At 38.5% G+C, this 15,768-nt stretch overlaps 2 protein-coding genes across 2 annotated transcripts; one reads left to right on the top strand and one right to left on the bottom strand.

Annotated features, from left to right (window-relative positions):
• Nucleotides 1-738: 738 nt before the first annotated feature.
• On the bottom strand, nucleotides 739-6,512 carry LOC135468148 (GTP cyclohydrolase 1 feedback regulatory protein-like). Its single transcript, XM_064746234.1, has 3 exons — nucleotides 6,400-6,512; nucleotides 2,457-2,551; nucleotides 739-1,499 (listed from the first exon to the last, which is right to left on the bottom strand). The coding sequence occupies exons 1-3, from the start codon at nucleotides 6,433-6,435 to the stop codon at nucleotides 1,274-1,276; spliced, it is 357 nt and encodes a 118-aa protein (XP_064602304.1). The 5' UTR covers nucleotides 6,436-6,512; the 3' UTR covers nucleotides 739-1,273.
• Nucleotides 6,513-6,797: 285 nt separating this feature from the next.
• Nucleotides 6,798-14,108, top strand: LOC135468040 (regulator of microtubule dynamics protein 1-like). Its single transcript, XM_064746051.1, has 9 exons — nucleotides 6,798-7,129; nucleotides 7,851-8,034; nucleotides 8,440-8,612; nucleotides 9,240-9,315; nucleotides 9,516-9,593; nucleotides 10,345-10,443; nucleotides 10,744-10,797; nucleotides 11,007-11,087; nucleotides 11,709-14,108. Exons 1-9 carry the CDS (start codon nucleotides 6,822-6,824, stop codon nucleotides 11,760-11,762), a joined length of 1,107 nt encoding a protein of 368 aa, XP_064602121.1. The 5' UTR covers nucleotides 6,798-6,821; the 3' UTR covers nucleotides 11,763-14,108.
• The last annotated feature ends 1,660 nt before the right edge of the window (nucleotides 14,109-15,768 follow it).

Genomic DNA, 15,768 nt, shown 5'->3' with positions numbered 1-15,768 from the left:
TCCACTGGCGTTATCACATGAAAGCCATTGCAACCCTTCTGACCTAGCTGAATAATAGAATGGAATGTTTCGTAGCACTGGCTTGTGAAGTCCACGGAAATACACACGTGATTACGGATATATAACCAAATGAGAGATTGCGTCCACCGTTAACATAACGGTCTCCATGCCGTATGATTTTTCGTGACGATGCAATTTTTGTAAAGTAGATTAATAGATCGCGCAGAATATGAATGTGCATGTTACTATAAGAGTTGATGTGCAGGTTGAGATAGCTTTGTGAACACGCGGACAGATTCTCATTTATTTGTGAAAACGAGAAAGCTTTCTTCACACATAAACATAGGTAAATTGGTTTTACGATGCCATTTCCGGCTGCTTGAGTCTTGCAAGGCATCGCTTCCGTAGTAGACAACACAAGCACTATCATACCCACAGTTGGTTACGCGTTGGATCATTACGTCATAAAAATTGTCAGGTGCGTTGGTTTTTGTCCGATTTCTTCCATCCACAAATCTGACCACAAAAGCAGGTGTCCAATATTACTGAGGATGGCCGCGCAGAACACCAAGCACCGATTACACATGAAAAATCTGGTGACAGGTGGCTAAACACATCTCCCACGGTTTTTTACAGCAATGCATTGTTGATTCGGTTTTAAAATTAGGCGGTTATGTCTAATTTTACAGCCACCCTGTAGAGAGTAGTATCACATGATGACAAGAATCTGACAAAATGTATAATTTAAACTGTATTACAAATCTCAATGAACATATTCTCAATAACAGCTGTACACAAATATATTCAGGAAACAAAAATGATGAAATAAACGGATTTGTAAGGAATGTACACAATATCTCTTTCAAGTTATCTGTTTGATTTGTTTGGCGTTTTATATGTTAATTCCGTTTCCATTTAAACTTCAAGCTTTCCTAAAGCACAGCCTTATGTAGTTAATATTCTGCTTGGTTAGGCCGTGATGGGCACATCTGGACAAAATGTCTGCCACGCTTGGATCACAGCGTGTGGTTCGTTAAGAACGATTACAAAGAATCATGAAGATAGCTGTCAAACAGAACATATGCCAAGCGACTGTTACACAAAGTACAGAAGCAAGACATGTGCTAAGAAGTGTAGTCCAGAGATGGTGGTCAGCTCCTCAACACTCTGGCACACCTTCGCAGCAAGGCTTCAACAACCATACTGAGAATGCAGCGAAAATACCCGTAGAACAGAAAAGTCAACAATCGCATAAAGAAGAATCAGACGTATTTCAGAGTTTCTCGGGGCAGGTATCCATTATTTCAGTAGCATCGGCTCTTGTTGGCGGTGCTCGTAGAGTCATCCTATTGTTGATGTCGTTCTTCTGACTGTCGTCGGGTTTGAAGAGCGTCCATACACACGTTTGATTGATACCAGTCATGCACACCACCCGGTACCCCTTCTTCTCCAGCTTGTCCAGAACAACCCTGGGGCAATGCTGTGTCACCCACTCCAAGCTGAGGACAAAAACAAAGGAACTCATCGGAGCAACGTCACCCGTAAGTTTGTTTCAAGGTGTGTGATACATGTAGCTACACAGAAATTTACATTGCAAAAATAACTTTATATACTATAATCAGTCGATACAGGTCGATCAGAAGCACTTTTTATTACAGGTTAATATTAAGGCCTTTTGTGACGAGTGGGCCGCTGCCCTTGTAGATATTATTTTTCGCAAAATTAAACAATATGCAGATAACAGAATTAAATATGCCTTTTCATATGAACGAACTGAAAATACTACAGCGTCAGGCTCAAGAGCATGTATCTGACTAGGTACAGGAGCATGTATCTGGCTAGGTACAAGAGCATGTATCTGACTAGGTACAAGAGCATGTATCTGGCTAGGTACAAGAGCATGTATCTGGCTAGGTACAAGAGCATGTATCTGACTAGGTACAAGAGCATGTATCTGGCTAGGTACAAGAGCATGTATCTGGCTAGGTTGGGCACTGTAGGTAGGAAGTGATAACAAGCTTATTGACAAATGTATTAACCGGAGGACCGATTGTGACAACAATTTTTTAATTGGAAATGAAACTAATACATAATAAGAATAGTATTAATGACAAATATGGGAGAATCACAGTTATGAAGGACTTAAAAACAGTTATGAAATTATAAGACGCTTCAAGAACGCAAACGTCTGCCACAAATAAGTAGGCATTTCTGGCCTATATTTCTGTCAGTGGGTTTGGTGAATTGTCCACTGTGCAGGGACAACCTGTGTGCAAAACTTCCTCCAAATTTCTGCGTAACTTTTACGTAAAGTTTCTTGCAGACAGACATATGGTGAGACAGACAGGACAGGGTGACAGATATAGAAATGCATACCGGCAAAAAAATAACATTGGCGGAGGTAATAAATATTATCACCAGATCATTGACTGATATAAGGACAGATTAGAACTCACAAGTTATTTCCCAGCGTTCTGCCCAGAGAGGCGTCCAAGTATTCCATCAGATCCGGATCACTCCATTCATCCCCCACCACGGTCGGTCCGTTCTCCTGTGTATACAGAGATACATACAGAAAGGTTAAAACCGTTTCTTATCGTTATTTTGGCACGATTTATCTAACTACAGTAACTGCATGAACTGATAATACTTTATACCGTGAAAGACGATGGGGAGGTAGGTTTATGTTTTCTTTCGATGTCACCAAAAAGTAATTGGATTGGACTGAATTCGATTTGTGTCACAGGCCGTACTCAATGATATTTCACTTATATATGACGGCGGATTACGGCGTTACGGTGGGAGGAAACGGGGTAGAACTAGGGGAAAACCCGCGACCAGCCGCGGGCTGCTGGATGAAACTCACAAAACGCGTGGGTATATCCTAGTTGTAAAAAATAGAAATTATCCTTTAACCAGGTTATTTATGCAGTGTATGTCTTTTTGAGAAACAAATTCGTAAGTGGATAACAACATTAGCGGAGTCTGTCTCTACATCACAAGGGCAATGTTGTATTTCCTGACACTGTTCGCCAGTTTGGCTTTATTCTTTGCGCGAAAAAACTATGAAATCATCAAAATATTACTCGTTAAGGGATGGGCCCATCAATAATGGAGTCTTTTGTGTGTGGGGGGGGGGGGGGGGGGAGTGCATATTTCAACCACCAGCTTCAAGTACTAATGTAAAGTACGTGTCTCGTATTCATTATAATAATGTGTGAATATCATTATTGTGCATTAGAGTCAATTCACATAAATTAGCCTGAAGTAACAACTTTGCCGCATGTCAGATTCAATGGAGATTACATTTTACCGATATCATTATGCTTGACAGAACTCAGCGTTGTCCATAGCACAGTATCTGTCCGCCGTACGCCGACTTCCGGCTGACAGGCAATTAATGCGGCTTTGCCATACATCTGAGTCCACAAAACCCATCTGACGATATCCACAGGGCCCACAAAAACTGATCCACAAAATTTGGAGGTTCAAAAACTAATAAATCCACGATACCCAAATGTTTGTTCACTAAACCCCAACCCCAAAATCTCCACAAAGCTCTAATTGCAAGGCATTCCACAATACTCCTACAAAGTCATGAGCCACAAACCTATCAAAGCCGACTTTCCACAAATCACACGGTAGCCGTCGGTCTGCAACATTGCAAATCTTCGTTTATATTATCCATCCACTTAAGTGACAATTGTCTTTATCCACAATGCAAAAAATTCTGGATCCACATACAATATCGCCGTTGTCGGTAAATACACATGTAGGGCAAATCTTCAACTGATTTCGTATGTTTATATAATAGCTAAACTGCCGGTCAGTATAACAATCACCACAGTTGTCGGTTCCTTTATAACATTCCAATACAACACAGAACTCCTGGTCGATACAGTACCACAAATTTCCGGCTTAAAAACTCAACCGTAAATTTGAAAACTCTCTTGCAGGTCTAGATGTTCTCAGGTCGGGTCATGGAGTATAGTAAGGTGACAAACACAATCATAGTTTAAAAGGAAATGTTTGTAGGAAGCAAATCGATATGGATGTATAAAAACGAATACATTTATTGACCTGTGTACATGTATGTATTAATTTATCCAAAATGCTGAGATATTCATCAGTATATCATGAATTAGGTCAATTAGGTCAACGATTCAGCGTTATACTGTACTGAACCCAATGAGTTCAACCCACGAAACAAGGGCTGACCGCTGAACAAATCAAATGTTATAGGTTTACGGTATGCATGCATATATTGATCAAGAGGAAAATCGATAGAGGCGCATTTCCTACAAAACCATCATTAGTTCAGAACTGAACATCATACACGGATCCCAAAGCACGCGATTGCATGTACTGTCGATTTCTATATGTGTTAAATGTGAGTGATGTGTTCATAATTTTAACAGAAAGACTCTTGCCTGAGTGATGTTAGAATGTATTCTGCTAGTGTAGCAGATTCTTCTGTTAAATATAGCACACATGCTCTATTAATTCAACCTGAATTTTCTATCATACGAACAGGATATTGTGTTGAATATGACAGAATATTGTGTCATTTTAACAGAATATATTCTAGTATCACTCAGACGACAGGCTTTCTTTTAAAATTAAGCGATTAATTTTTTGAGGGTACATGTAACCTCGGGCCTAAGCTATGAAGTTTGCTGTTCATTCACCCCTTATGTGATGACGACCTGTGAGCAAACTGGTGACGTATATCTAAAACCAATGGACAGTTCAGCTTGTACCCGGAGTCTCCATTGCGTTGGTAAAGGAACCTCGTCCGGACTTGACTTGCAAATCTGACAAATCCTCTCGTTTCGAGGCTGGCATATGTTCATGTTCGGATGCAACAATCGATCGAACGCTGACACAGATTGTTAGCAAATGAGGCCCTATGATGCGTGATTTATACAGGCTGGTTATCGCGGGACATGAACAAAATATAATGAGACTGAATATAACCAAGATTGATCGGATCTCTTGCGGGTAACCCTAACCCGTAAACAGTCGTAAATACGGTACTTATAACATATTAGTGTAACTCCTATAAGTGACAGACGCAGAATTATTCTAGTCTGGTGAAACTGATAATGTAAGCATATATGTAAAAAAAAAAAAAAGCTTGTACATACTCTAGGCTACCAATAGATTTGACTGCAATACTGCCCAAATGGCGTAAAACCATAATCAATTATTCAAACAGACGTCTACTCCACTGGCACGTTTGTATACATACATGTGTGTGCGTATTTAAGCATGTGTCCGATGATGGCATATTATATAAAGAGCTTTGTTTTATTTCAAGAAAGCTGTATATGGGTCGCCCGATATATATCAATGATGAGAAGATGAGAATTCAGTCCTTGCAATCCCTTGCTTAAAACGATAAAAGCAAATAAATATTGATGATATATATATATATATATATATATATATATATATATATATATATATATATAAACAGTCTAAAACATGACAAATGCACTTACTTCACGTTGGCCTACATTATACGACACAATCTACACAATGAACAGTGGACATTTGACCCATGTTTGTCATAAACACGCAGTGAAATGACCTTTAATGTAGATCGAAATCGTACACTTTCAATGGAAAAGGCAACGGTGAATATCAGGCCTGTTTAAATTGTAGGTCTACGGGCTTAAACCTATACGTGGGAGGATAGACCTAAGCCTATATGTAGCAGGATAGACCTAAGCCTATGTGGAAGGATGTTACTATTCAGATCGCCAGTGTCGCTGCCCATCATCCTAACAGCAACACTGTTCAGGTATGCCTTAGGACTTGACGCATCACATCACAGAAATGGACCTGAGATTTTCTACCGTATAGGGCTGACTTTAGTGCTGCATGTACGCCAAAACATGCGTAGCGGCCGGGTAGGCCTAATATATATCAATTAAACATTTTGGCTGTCAACAAATTTAATTATAATATTATTATGCAATGTAGTAAAACACCAATTTCTATGTATTGGTGACGTGAAAGGAAGGTGGGCAAGCGCTAAATAGTCCAAGGTCAACCTGATTTTAGGAAATGTCCTGGGTTCATAACCTTGTGATTTCAATATCGCTACCGGTATTTAAGTTTAGACCAGTGTAAATATTACAAAATCTCATGTCACTGCATAGGCCTACATATGATTTTACAGTCAGTGTAATTGCGACACCGTACTTAAAAACATCCATTGTTAACAATTGAGCTGCTTTGCGACATAAGCCTACGTGCATTTCACACTCTCTGATGTACAACTCCATGCACTCTGAAATCACCGACCGAGTGCCATTTAAATCACTGCTATATTCAAACTGAAAGACACCGACCTAGACGCCATATAGTTACCATCTTGATCAGATTACTCACCAATCGAATTTGTGTGCTCATCAACACATACGGCATCTTGTCTGCTTAAATCAGCCCACACAGCCGTCTGAGCAGAGTGTTCACTATTAGCCGTACTACACTTGTTAAATGCCACGCTTCAGTGGCATGCAAAGTTATTTCCCCTACATTTGATCGCCCTTTTTTTTCTAATCGACTGCCAAATTTAATCATGTTCATTGAGAGCTCAATTTTTAATGTCTGATACGGTGATTATTCGAGAAAATGTCAGACGCGGTAATTAAGTAATCAGTAAAGTCTGTAACTATTGGGTCAGTGTGTGTTTTTATCATGTTTTATTTACTTCCTGAGTAGTGTCCACCAGATGTCGCCCCACCTTGTCAAGGACGAGTTCCTGTTTGACTGACGCCGAAAGGGAATGGTGTGACAGGCAAGCAATCAAAATGTCATTTGCAAGAGAGAGACTGAATGTGCTTGCTGCTCTTGGCACAGGTATACTAGTCGGGGGTGGTGGTGTGCTTTTATATTTTAAGCTTAATGGGAATGCCAATCGTGAATTGTTGAGGCTATCTGCAGCTGTTTCGGATCTTCGAAGGGAGATAATCGAAATCAAAGAGAGACTGATTGAAACAGCCGGTAGTCGACAATCAGCATCTGTGAGTTCGTCTCTTAGACGAAATAGAGGCAGTGGCTACTTTTCTGTACATGCCAGTAGTGGTGAAGACGATGTGTACGAGGAGGCAACAGAAGGGTAAGACTAAAGGGTTCATAAAGCATCTGAAATATAGTTATGATTTACATGCCATATTTATTGTCAGAGGTTAATTGTTTAACTTTTACTGTAAATAATATTATTTTTATTCTGTTATTTAAATCGTGTGGATTATTTTTTCCAGCATAGCTTGCCGCAATAATGTTAAAGCTAAGCAGGGACCATCCCAAACAGTGTCAGAGTTCGTCTGTCACAATAATTCAACTAGTTAGAATCTACCTTCCCATTGGGTATTTTGACATTCACCAGTCGGTCGAGTTCATTTAAAGTTTAAAAAAAAACAAAAAACAATTGTGCCGATATTTGACGGTCTGATATTTGACAGCCACATTGATGAGATACTCGTGTATCACCACAATCATTCTCTAATTTATTTGAAGTACAGTGGGCTAGAAAGGTAAATGTATGATTTATGATAAGGAGGTAGATCATTAAGTTAGCCGAATTAGATGGTCACGATTTTACCAGCCCTAATGATTAATGTCATAATGTCAGTTGTTACATCAAATTGGTATGGGAGCCATTCTAACCTAGATATGGGGAAAAAAATCTTTTTTTGGTTTTTGGCTAACATGCAGTCATTGAAATTTCAAATGCTAGAAAATGGTCACTATGATTGAAAGAGAGGATAATTCTGTGAACTATACCTTGGGATTGATTTTTTCTTAATCAATTTTCACACTGACATTTTTTATTGCAGTTCCAGTGACTTGGAATCAAACCGTGACTACCGGACTCCTGAGGCCCGCAGCCCCACCCCAAGTGTTGTGATCAGTGACACTCTGACTAATAAAGAGTTTTACGCCGAGGTGGACAAACATTTGGATGGCAGTGACTGGGATAAAGAACAAGCTTATGAAGCTCTCCAGAAAAGACAGCTCAGGGTCAGTATCTTTATGACTCTTCATGGTGAACAGTTAATGTATACCACATACATATATTATATTTGACACTTGCAGCTGACAGTGTTAATGAAGGTAATCCTGAATCGTTGACTTCTGTATGTGTTATAGTGTATGAGTCACCCCAGATATTCATGTAATACTTCTCATTTTTAGAACAGATTATAGTAGTGCTGAAAAAGCAAAAAAGTACATTCATCTCTCAGATTTTCAGAAAAGTAAACATATAAATACGTCGTTCATTAGATGGACTAATCATGTGAGAAGAGAGACACTGTATATTCGTGTTATAATTACATATGTAGTGGCTTAAAAGAGCAGACCAGATGTCCCAAAAATTAGAAGAATGACAGTATCCTGAATCATTGATATTTTTGTGTGTTATAGTGCATGAGTGACCCCGAGTTTTTATGGAGACTGTCCAAGGCTTGCTATTTGATGGCTGGAATTGAGGGTGATCGAGGGAATCCAGAGAAGAAAAAGGAACTAATGTTTGAATCAAAGGATCATGCTGACTCAGCTATTCAGTTAAATGAAGAGTGTGCAAGTGCTCACAAATGGTACAAAACTTACATTACATTATTTTAGTATTCAATATTTTAATACAATGTCAGCTCCGTAAGATGGCATAAAAATCTGTATTGTGAACAGTTTATATATATACATGTCAGTTGACAGTGTAATGTCTACAATGTAGTTGAATGCATATTTCCTCTAGTTTGAAAGCAGGTTTGTTTTTTTTAATGTGAGACATGCCATCATATGTCAGTTCGTGGATTAAGCTTGAGTGCTTTGACATTTCCCTGATCAGTGCGGTGCAATGATGTTTAGAACTGGGATCACCTTGCTGACCCCAATGGTTGAAGTACTGGCTCACTGCAGCTGTCAGATCATGGACCCTTTGATGTGGCATGTTCATGTCCAGTTCTGGCTGCCTTGACTGTGGCTCTCAGTCAGGTGGTTTGTAAGGCACCTGGTAACAGGTTATGGTTTATTCCTGGCACTCAGGGTGGCCACCACCCATATCCCGTAACCACTGTCATATGAATGAAAAATTTCTGAACACGACATTTGACACCAATCAAATATAAAATAAATGAATAAGCGTTTACTACTGACTCTTGTGAGAGATAGCTAACAATTTTTTGAGTGCACATGTTTGTATATGTTTGTTTATGTTTTCTTAGGCTGGCATGTGCTCTAGGGGCTGTGGCAGAGTATGGAGGTACTCAAGAGAGAATCAAAAGTGCCTATGTGATAAGAGTGAGTGTGGTCATTCATTTATTCATTCCAATACACACTTCTCTGGTTCCTATTTTAAGAGTCGACTCTTTCTTTGAACGGGTCGCTTTATCAGCCTTGGAAGTAAAACTATTGACTTGTTTTTTATATGGTAAACGGCTAAAGTAACAGTACTTGTTGCTGGATAAACCTGGTGTGATGTTGTCTTTTTTTTGTTGTAGGATCACATGCAGAGAGCCATTGACCTAAACCCCTCTGACCCTACTGCCCATTACCTTCTGGGACGCTGGTGCCTTGGGGTAAGTACACGTGTACCCACTTGAGTATAACACAACATGTCTTTTCAATTTATACCTGTATTCAGCATGAAAATTGCAAATCTTTGTTGGATTTCTTGTTGTCTTTAACACATGACCTTTGTTAAGAGAAAGGCCCAAGTTAAAAGCCAGAATGTCAAAGACTTCACCATCAGACAGAACAAGAATCGACTTATAATAGAGATGTTTGGTGGAATCTAAAATTAAAATTCCAGGTAATAATGTGGCCTTTATTACTGTACTAGTTTGGTGATGTAACACTACTGTGAAAGTCTTGTATTTTGTTTCTGGGTGTGTATGTGTAACCTGCATCAGAATTTCAATGTCTTGAACATTGACTATGTAATGGGTTTGAACAAGACAGCCCAGCAATGTAGTAGGTGTGCTTAAGAAATGTGTATTAGGACTTAACACCAGTGTTAACTTTAGTTCAGACTAAAGTATCGTTTACTTTATATTGGAATGAAACAAGTCTTAAGCCTAGTTTTAACTATCAATGCTATTGAACCACTGGCCCCAGGTCACTGAAGTTTTGTGAGTTAATCCAACTGTCACTGATTCAGCTGTGATAAAGTACTCACATATCTTGAGATATTTTCAAATGCATAATGCATTGGTCAAGTGTACTGAAATTTCAAATCTATCCCTTCATAATGGTAGTATATATTGACAAAAATGCTTATGTGAAATTTTCTACTCATTGTTATAAATTTGATGTGTTCATGTTTTTTAGGTCTACATGCTGACATGGATAGAGAGAAAGGTAGCGGCTACACTGTTTGGGACACCACCAACAGCTACAGTAGAGGAGGCTTTAGACCACTTCATACAGGTGACAATGGCATGAACTACATGTATTAGCTTGCCCTCAGAGAGTTGGAGCATTTCTGACAGAAAGAGGCAAAGTACATCTTACATGTACTCTGATCAGATCTGGGATTCTCTATATACTGCAGGAAATGCTCATCACAAGTTAAACACTGCAGCACAAAGACCAACACATCCTGTATCACATTAAGCTATTGACATCGTAATACCAGCTGTGTTACTCTTCTGACCAGTGAGATCATGTGTTCAGATCTGTCAATTTTGTATTCACTTAGGCATATTTGACTGGTTTGTATTTTTGCAGGCTGAGGAGTTGAAACCTAATCAGTGGAAGGAAAATATGTTATTTATATCAAAGGTGAGATATTTGTCTTTCTTGAAGAATCGTATCTCTATGAAGGCTTACATCACTGGAATAATTTGTTACATATAAACTGTGATGTATTCCTGAACAATTAAAATGATGATATTCAGTGAAATAGCAAGTTCAAACAGATAAACTTTCCAAGACTCTCAAAGATTTTATCTTCTTAATAAATGTGAATAAACTTGAATTGTTTGTTACAGTGTTATATAGAGCTAAGAGATATAGAAGAAGCTGTGAAATGGCTGGAGAAAGCGAGTTTGTTGTCCAGTAACTCAACTGATGTAAGTACACATGTAGGATTCCCCTACGAGCATGAGCTTTCAAATATTACCCAAATTCAAGGGCGATAACTCTGAAGGGCTTTTGTCAGCTTTCAATTTAAAAGTTCTCAAGGTATCAACGCGGTGTTAGCTGTCATGATTATATGCCAAGGGTTTAAATGAAAGGATACTTAAAGACATATTCAGAACAGAAGTGTATGTCCATGTGTCAAGCATTATCCTTGTGTACTCAGAGGTGTAGATTTCTAACATTATCCACAGTTCATTGATTTTGATTTGTTAATTTGATTAGTGTTTTACGCCGTACTGATGAATATTTCACTTATTATTGTGGAAGGAAACACACGACCATCCACAGGTTACTGACAGACCTTCCCGTGTACAGCCGGAGAGGAAGCGTCACAGTTCATTGTGGTGAATGAACGTGTTTATATTAAGGCTTGAAGTAGCTATATCATATAGCATCAGATTTTGTTATGACCCTTGGACCATTTTGCACATATTTCAAATATATTGATATTTATCCGCTATTAAATTAGCAAACAGTGGGCTCTAGGCAAATATAATATGAGTTCTCCTAAATTGTTGAATCCACTTTTGAGTCTTAGCTTTATATTTCAGGACCGGACTATCCAGTCAGAAGTGGACGCATTGTTACAAAAACACAGAGGCTAGAGAGCTCAACAGTACTTTATCTTTCTGTTAATGAAGACCTAAAGTCACATGGTGATGAAAACTTGAAAACAAGCCGTGACAAGGAAGGACTTACAACCCTGCTTGATTAACCAGTTATGACAAGTCCCTTGTACCCTCTCCCCCAACCTCCTCTACTGGCCATTCTTGTTATAACTATAAGAAAGTGTTAGAAAACGTTGGCAATATTACATGAAGGATAATATACTGTTGTTATGGTTGATTGTTTTATTTGTCACACTATGGACATGTTTTCAGTCTATTTGATTTGATCCCCCCCCTTCCCCTGTCAAATCGTAAATGTGATTTTAACAAGCTGCCTGCACTGCCTTAGCTTTGTAACCTTTTTCGCAAGACATTGCATGATAATTTTATCTCGTTATACATCAAGAAGTAATAAGTAGGACAAAAGTCTGTACAATGTGCTTGTACAGACTTTCATTATTATTGGTCAGTATGAAGCTTAAAGTATTCTCTGCGTTCACAGAAAACACTTGTTTGCCAACCTGTTTTGCAGTGTTGCTTGTTGGTGTTCAACTGTTATGAGGTTGAAGTGTTATTTTGAAATCAAACTTTGCAGTGGTATGTTCTGTCTGTCCTATTCGGAATGGGCCCAGACTTCTTTCTGTCAGTTTCATGTCGAATGTTGACACATTGTAGACAACATTTATGAATTAATCAGGCTTTTAATTACTAGTGCCCAAAGTAACTGTAAAATTCTGTTTAGAATTTTGACTTATGTCAGAGCTGGCTTTGCAGAATATTCCCCATAGCCACTTCAAAATTTAAAATCACATCACAAAAACATTGTGTAAGTATTGCAGTTACTGCAAGTTAAAATCTTAAAAGTTTAATTTCTATAGCCCAAAAGTAAGGTAAATTCACATTTCAGATTTTGGTCTTCAGGAATCAGTCACAGTACCACAGTGAAAGAGATGAGCCAGAATTAACAAAAGACTGTTTGTATTTAATATGTGAATGGGGACCAGTCAGTTATGTCTCACTCCAGGGCTTGAGGTTACCGCAACGTCTCTCAGCCTCAGTTGGGATTGTACCTCTCTTCATTGACCTGCTGTTATAGTATAATACAATATAATGCTAGCTATTGAAGCCATAAGGCTCTACACTTTCCTCTTTGCTATCAGCATTCTTTTCGTAGTGTGGTTTCACTTGTGAGGGTGTAGAGGTGAGATCGTTATTCTGAGTGTAACGTTTGTTGAAGACCTCTTCTCTTCCACCAATATTGTCTATCAAGGTACTGAGGAGGACAGTTTGTCAGTAACTTGACAGATGTTGGTGGTTTACATCATGTAGACAGCCCAGTTTCCTTCGCCCAAACATATGAACACTATGGCATAGATGCAACATTATTGCGTATGGCATAAAACAACAATCAAACAACAATTGAATAAGTAAATTAACTACAAGAGACTTTACCTTGGCAGATAGTTTGAAGGACTGAAGGAACAGTTTATTGTTCTGATATAAATTGTGTATAAATTGTGCAGATGGTCTGGTCAGTAACTGCCAGCTATCAAGTTCATGTGAAATTCATATACACATGTTTATCAAACAAGGGCTAGATTTGTTTTAGCATTGTACAGGCTACGGCAGTGTTCTTTACATATGATCTCATAAATTGCTCAATTTTTTTTAAATGTATGGATGTGTAGATAAAGTATTATTGGTGTAAAAGTAGCAGATGTGTATTGTTTTAAGTTTTAGCTAAAATATCAGAGTACAGTATAATGAAATATAGTTATGATTGACGATTATGGAATACATGTTACCTGACAAATAAATGCAGAAATATATCCCTTGCTTGTTAAAAGAAGGTATGCATTCATTTGTCACCAGCTTTAAGAAACCTGTAAATCAGTGCAAGTTTTAACTCAGTCGTGGAACAACACTCAGATATAGTATATTTGTTACTATGGATAGTAAATATTGTTCTGGTTTCATGTATGTGGCATTTTTTAACAAATAATAAGACACCTGCAACTGTATACAGAATAGTGGTTAAACTGGAACTGTGACATGTTTATCATGATTTTATGAAATAAGTTGAGTTTGATGTTAAAGTCAATTGAGATTCCGCTGGAGACTGGCTAAACTTCATTCCTGCATGGCTAATACATTTAATATGAACAAATACATATACATCTGGCGTGTAAGCAAGTTGTGTCATGTTTTTAGTCCGTATACTGCTCCGGTCGTTCTACAAATCTTCCTGAAGGCAGGATGAAAAATATCAGGATGAAAAATATAATAAATAGCACAACCACATTTCGTATTGACATTGTAACAGTTATTTATTTAACAGTTATTTATTTAACAGTTGAATATTTATGGAATCTGTCCATCGTTGGCTACCTCACGCACATACATGTTTTGGGATTCAGTATTGTTTATCATTCTACCTGTACCTGGGTTTTCCAAATTCAAGACGGTGTATCCTGCTTCAGGTGTATTGGATTCTATAATAAGTGTTGCTGTAAACCTGTGTATGGTAAGCCCATCTTGTTGTTTATGGATTTGCTGGAATAAGTACAGTTTGTATACAGGTCTTATTTTCAGTTATTATTATATTTAGTGTGTCCGTTTTGTTTTAAATTTGAAATACACGTACTCCAGATGATTAGTTCTCGATTGTTGTTACTTATTACTGCAGCATGGTAAGTACACAATTGTTGGAAATGGTTGAATGTATGCTTGAGACAAAAGCCTGTATATCGGGCGACGTTAGATTCTGAAGCTTTATCACGCATGCGACAGAGTATACTGTGTTTGTAATCACTGGGTAGAATGATTTAATTGACAAATTTAGGTCTATATAGGCCGATATTAAGATAACTAGAGCATCATACCTATCTTTGTATCCCCTTAGTCCTGTTATTGTTTAACAAAATAGTAATTAGCGTTGAAATTCTAATAAGGTATAGGGGGAGAAAAGTATATGCCCTGTGCAGGTATGAACCTATTTAACATTAACCAGTTTGTGACTAAGAAAAATCAAATTTTAATATGGAGTAATATATCTGCATTCTAAACAGGGCATAGGGCTTATAGTGTTCATTTTATTCACCATACACAGTAAAGTTCCGGGCTGAGCATCACAAAGATATCGTACATGTACGATAATCGCACATACAGAACAATGGTACGGTAATAGTGAGGTACAAAATGTCGTAAGGCAAATGTACGATAAAAACATGTACGCCGCTTTGTGAAACTGTATATTCGTGACTGCGTGTGGAATTGGTCAACCCCACCGCCGAGGTAACAGCTACATAGATATTGTTGCCTGTCTGGTCTGAATTATTCTATAGAGAACAAACCAAAACAACCAATCACCCTCAAAGTTTGTTTGCAAACAAAGTTTTACTACAGAGAAACCCCATGATGGTTTAGACACCAAACATTGACTGTGGCTTCGTGATCTTGCTGATTGTCAACACGGGTCGTTGCTTCTTAAATTAGGCGAAGACATTGCATAACAAGACTGGGTTCTGCTCAAGAACAAGCCGCGGCTGGCCAGCATGTGTACCAGTGAAATGCTGATTGCTAGAAACACCGGTTGCTGATAAGGCCGGCGTGTGGCTTCGTTAGCGCCCACTTTGGGAAGCTACGTTATCCCAGTCTTATCTGTGGATGGGCAATTCCATCCTCTTCTCGGCCAACACACAGTTCCAGTGACGAGCCGATAGGATCACAGCCACGTGGTGGCCACATGGCAGGTCCGCACTTCTGCCAGCCAGGAATGCATGTGATAAGGCACTAACGTTCTCTTCTCAAACGACTCAGGAACGCAGAGAATTGATGTCCAGCATCTCTGTCATTTGTCATCTCATATTCTGGCAAAGGAAGAGAAATTAGCTCGCTTTCTTTATCGTTCCGCTGTATCTGGTTAGATTTGGCGAAGCTGGAATCAGATAAGACAGTTTCTAGAAGCTGGCCATACTACGGCACTGTTAATCAACCTCTTAAC

Source organism: Liolophura sinensis, chromosome 6, assembly GCF_032854445.1.
Source record: "Liolophura sinensis isolate JHLJ2023 chromosome 6, CUHK_Ljap_v2, whole genome shotgun sequence".
NCBI lineage: Eukaryota > Metazoa > Mollusca > Polyplacophora > Chitonida > Chitonidae > Liolophura > Liolophura sinensis.
This window is presented reverse-complemented; position numbering and strand designations above follow the sequence as displayed.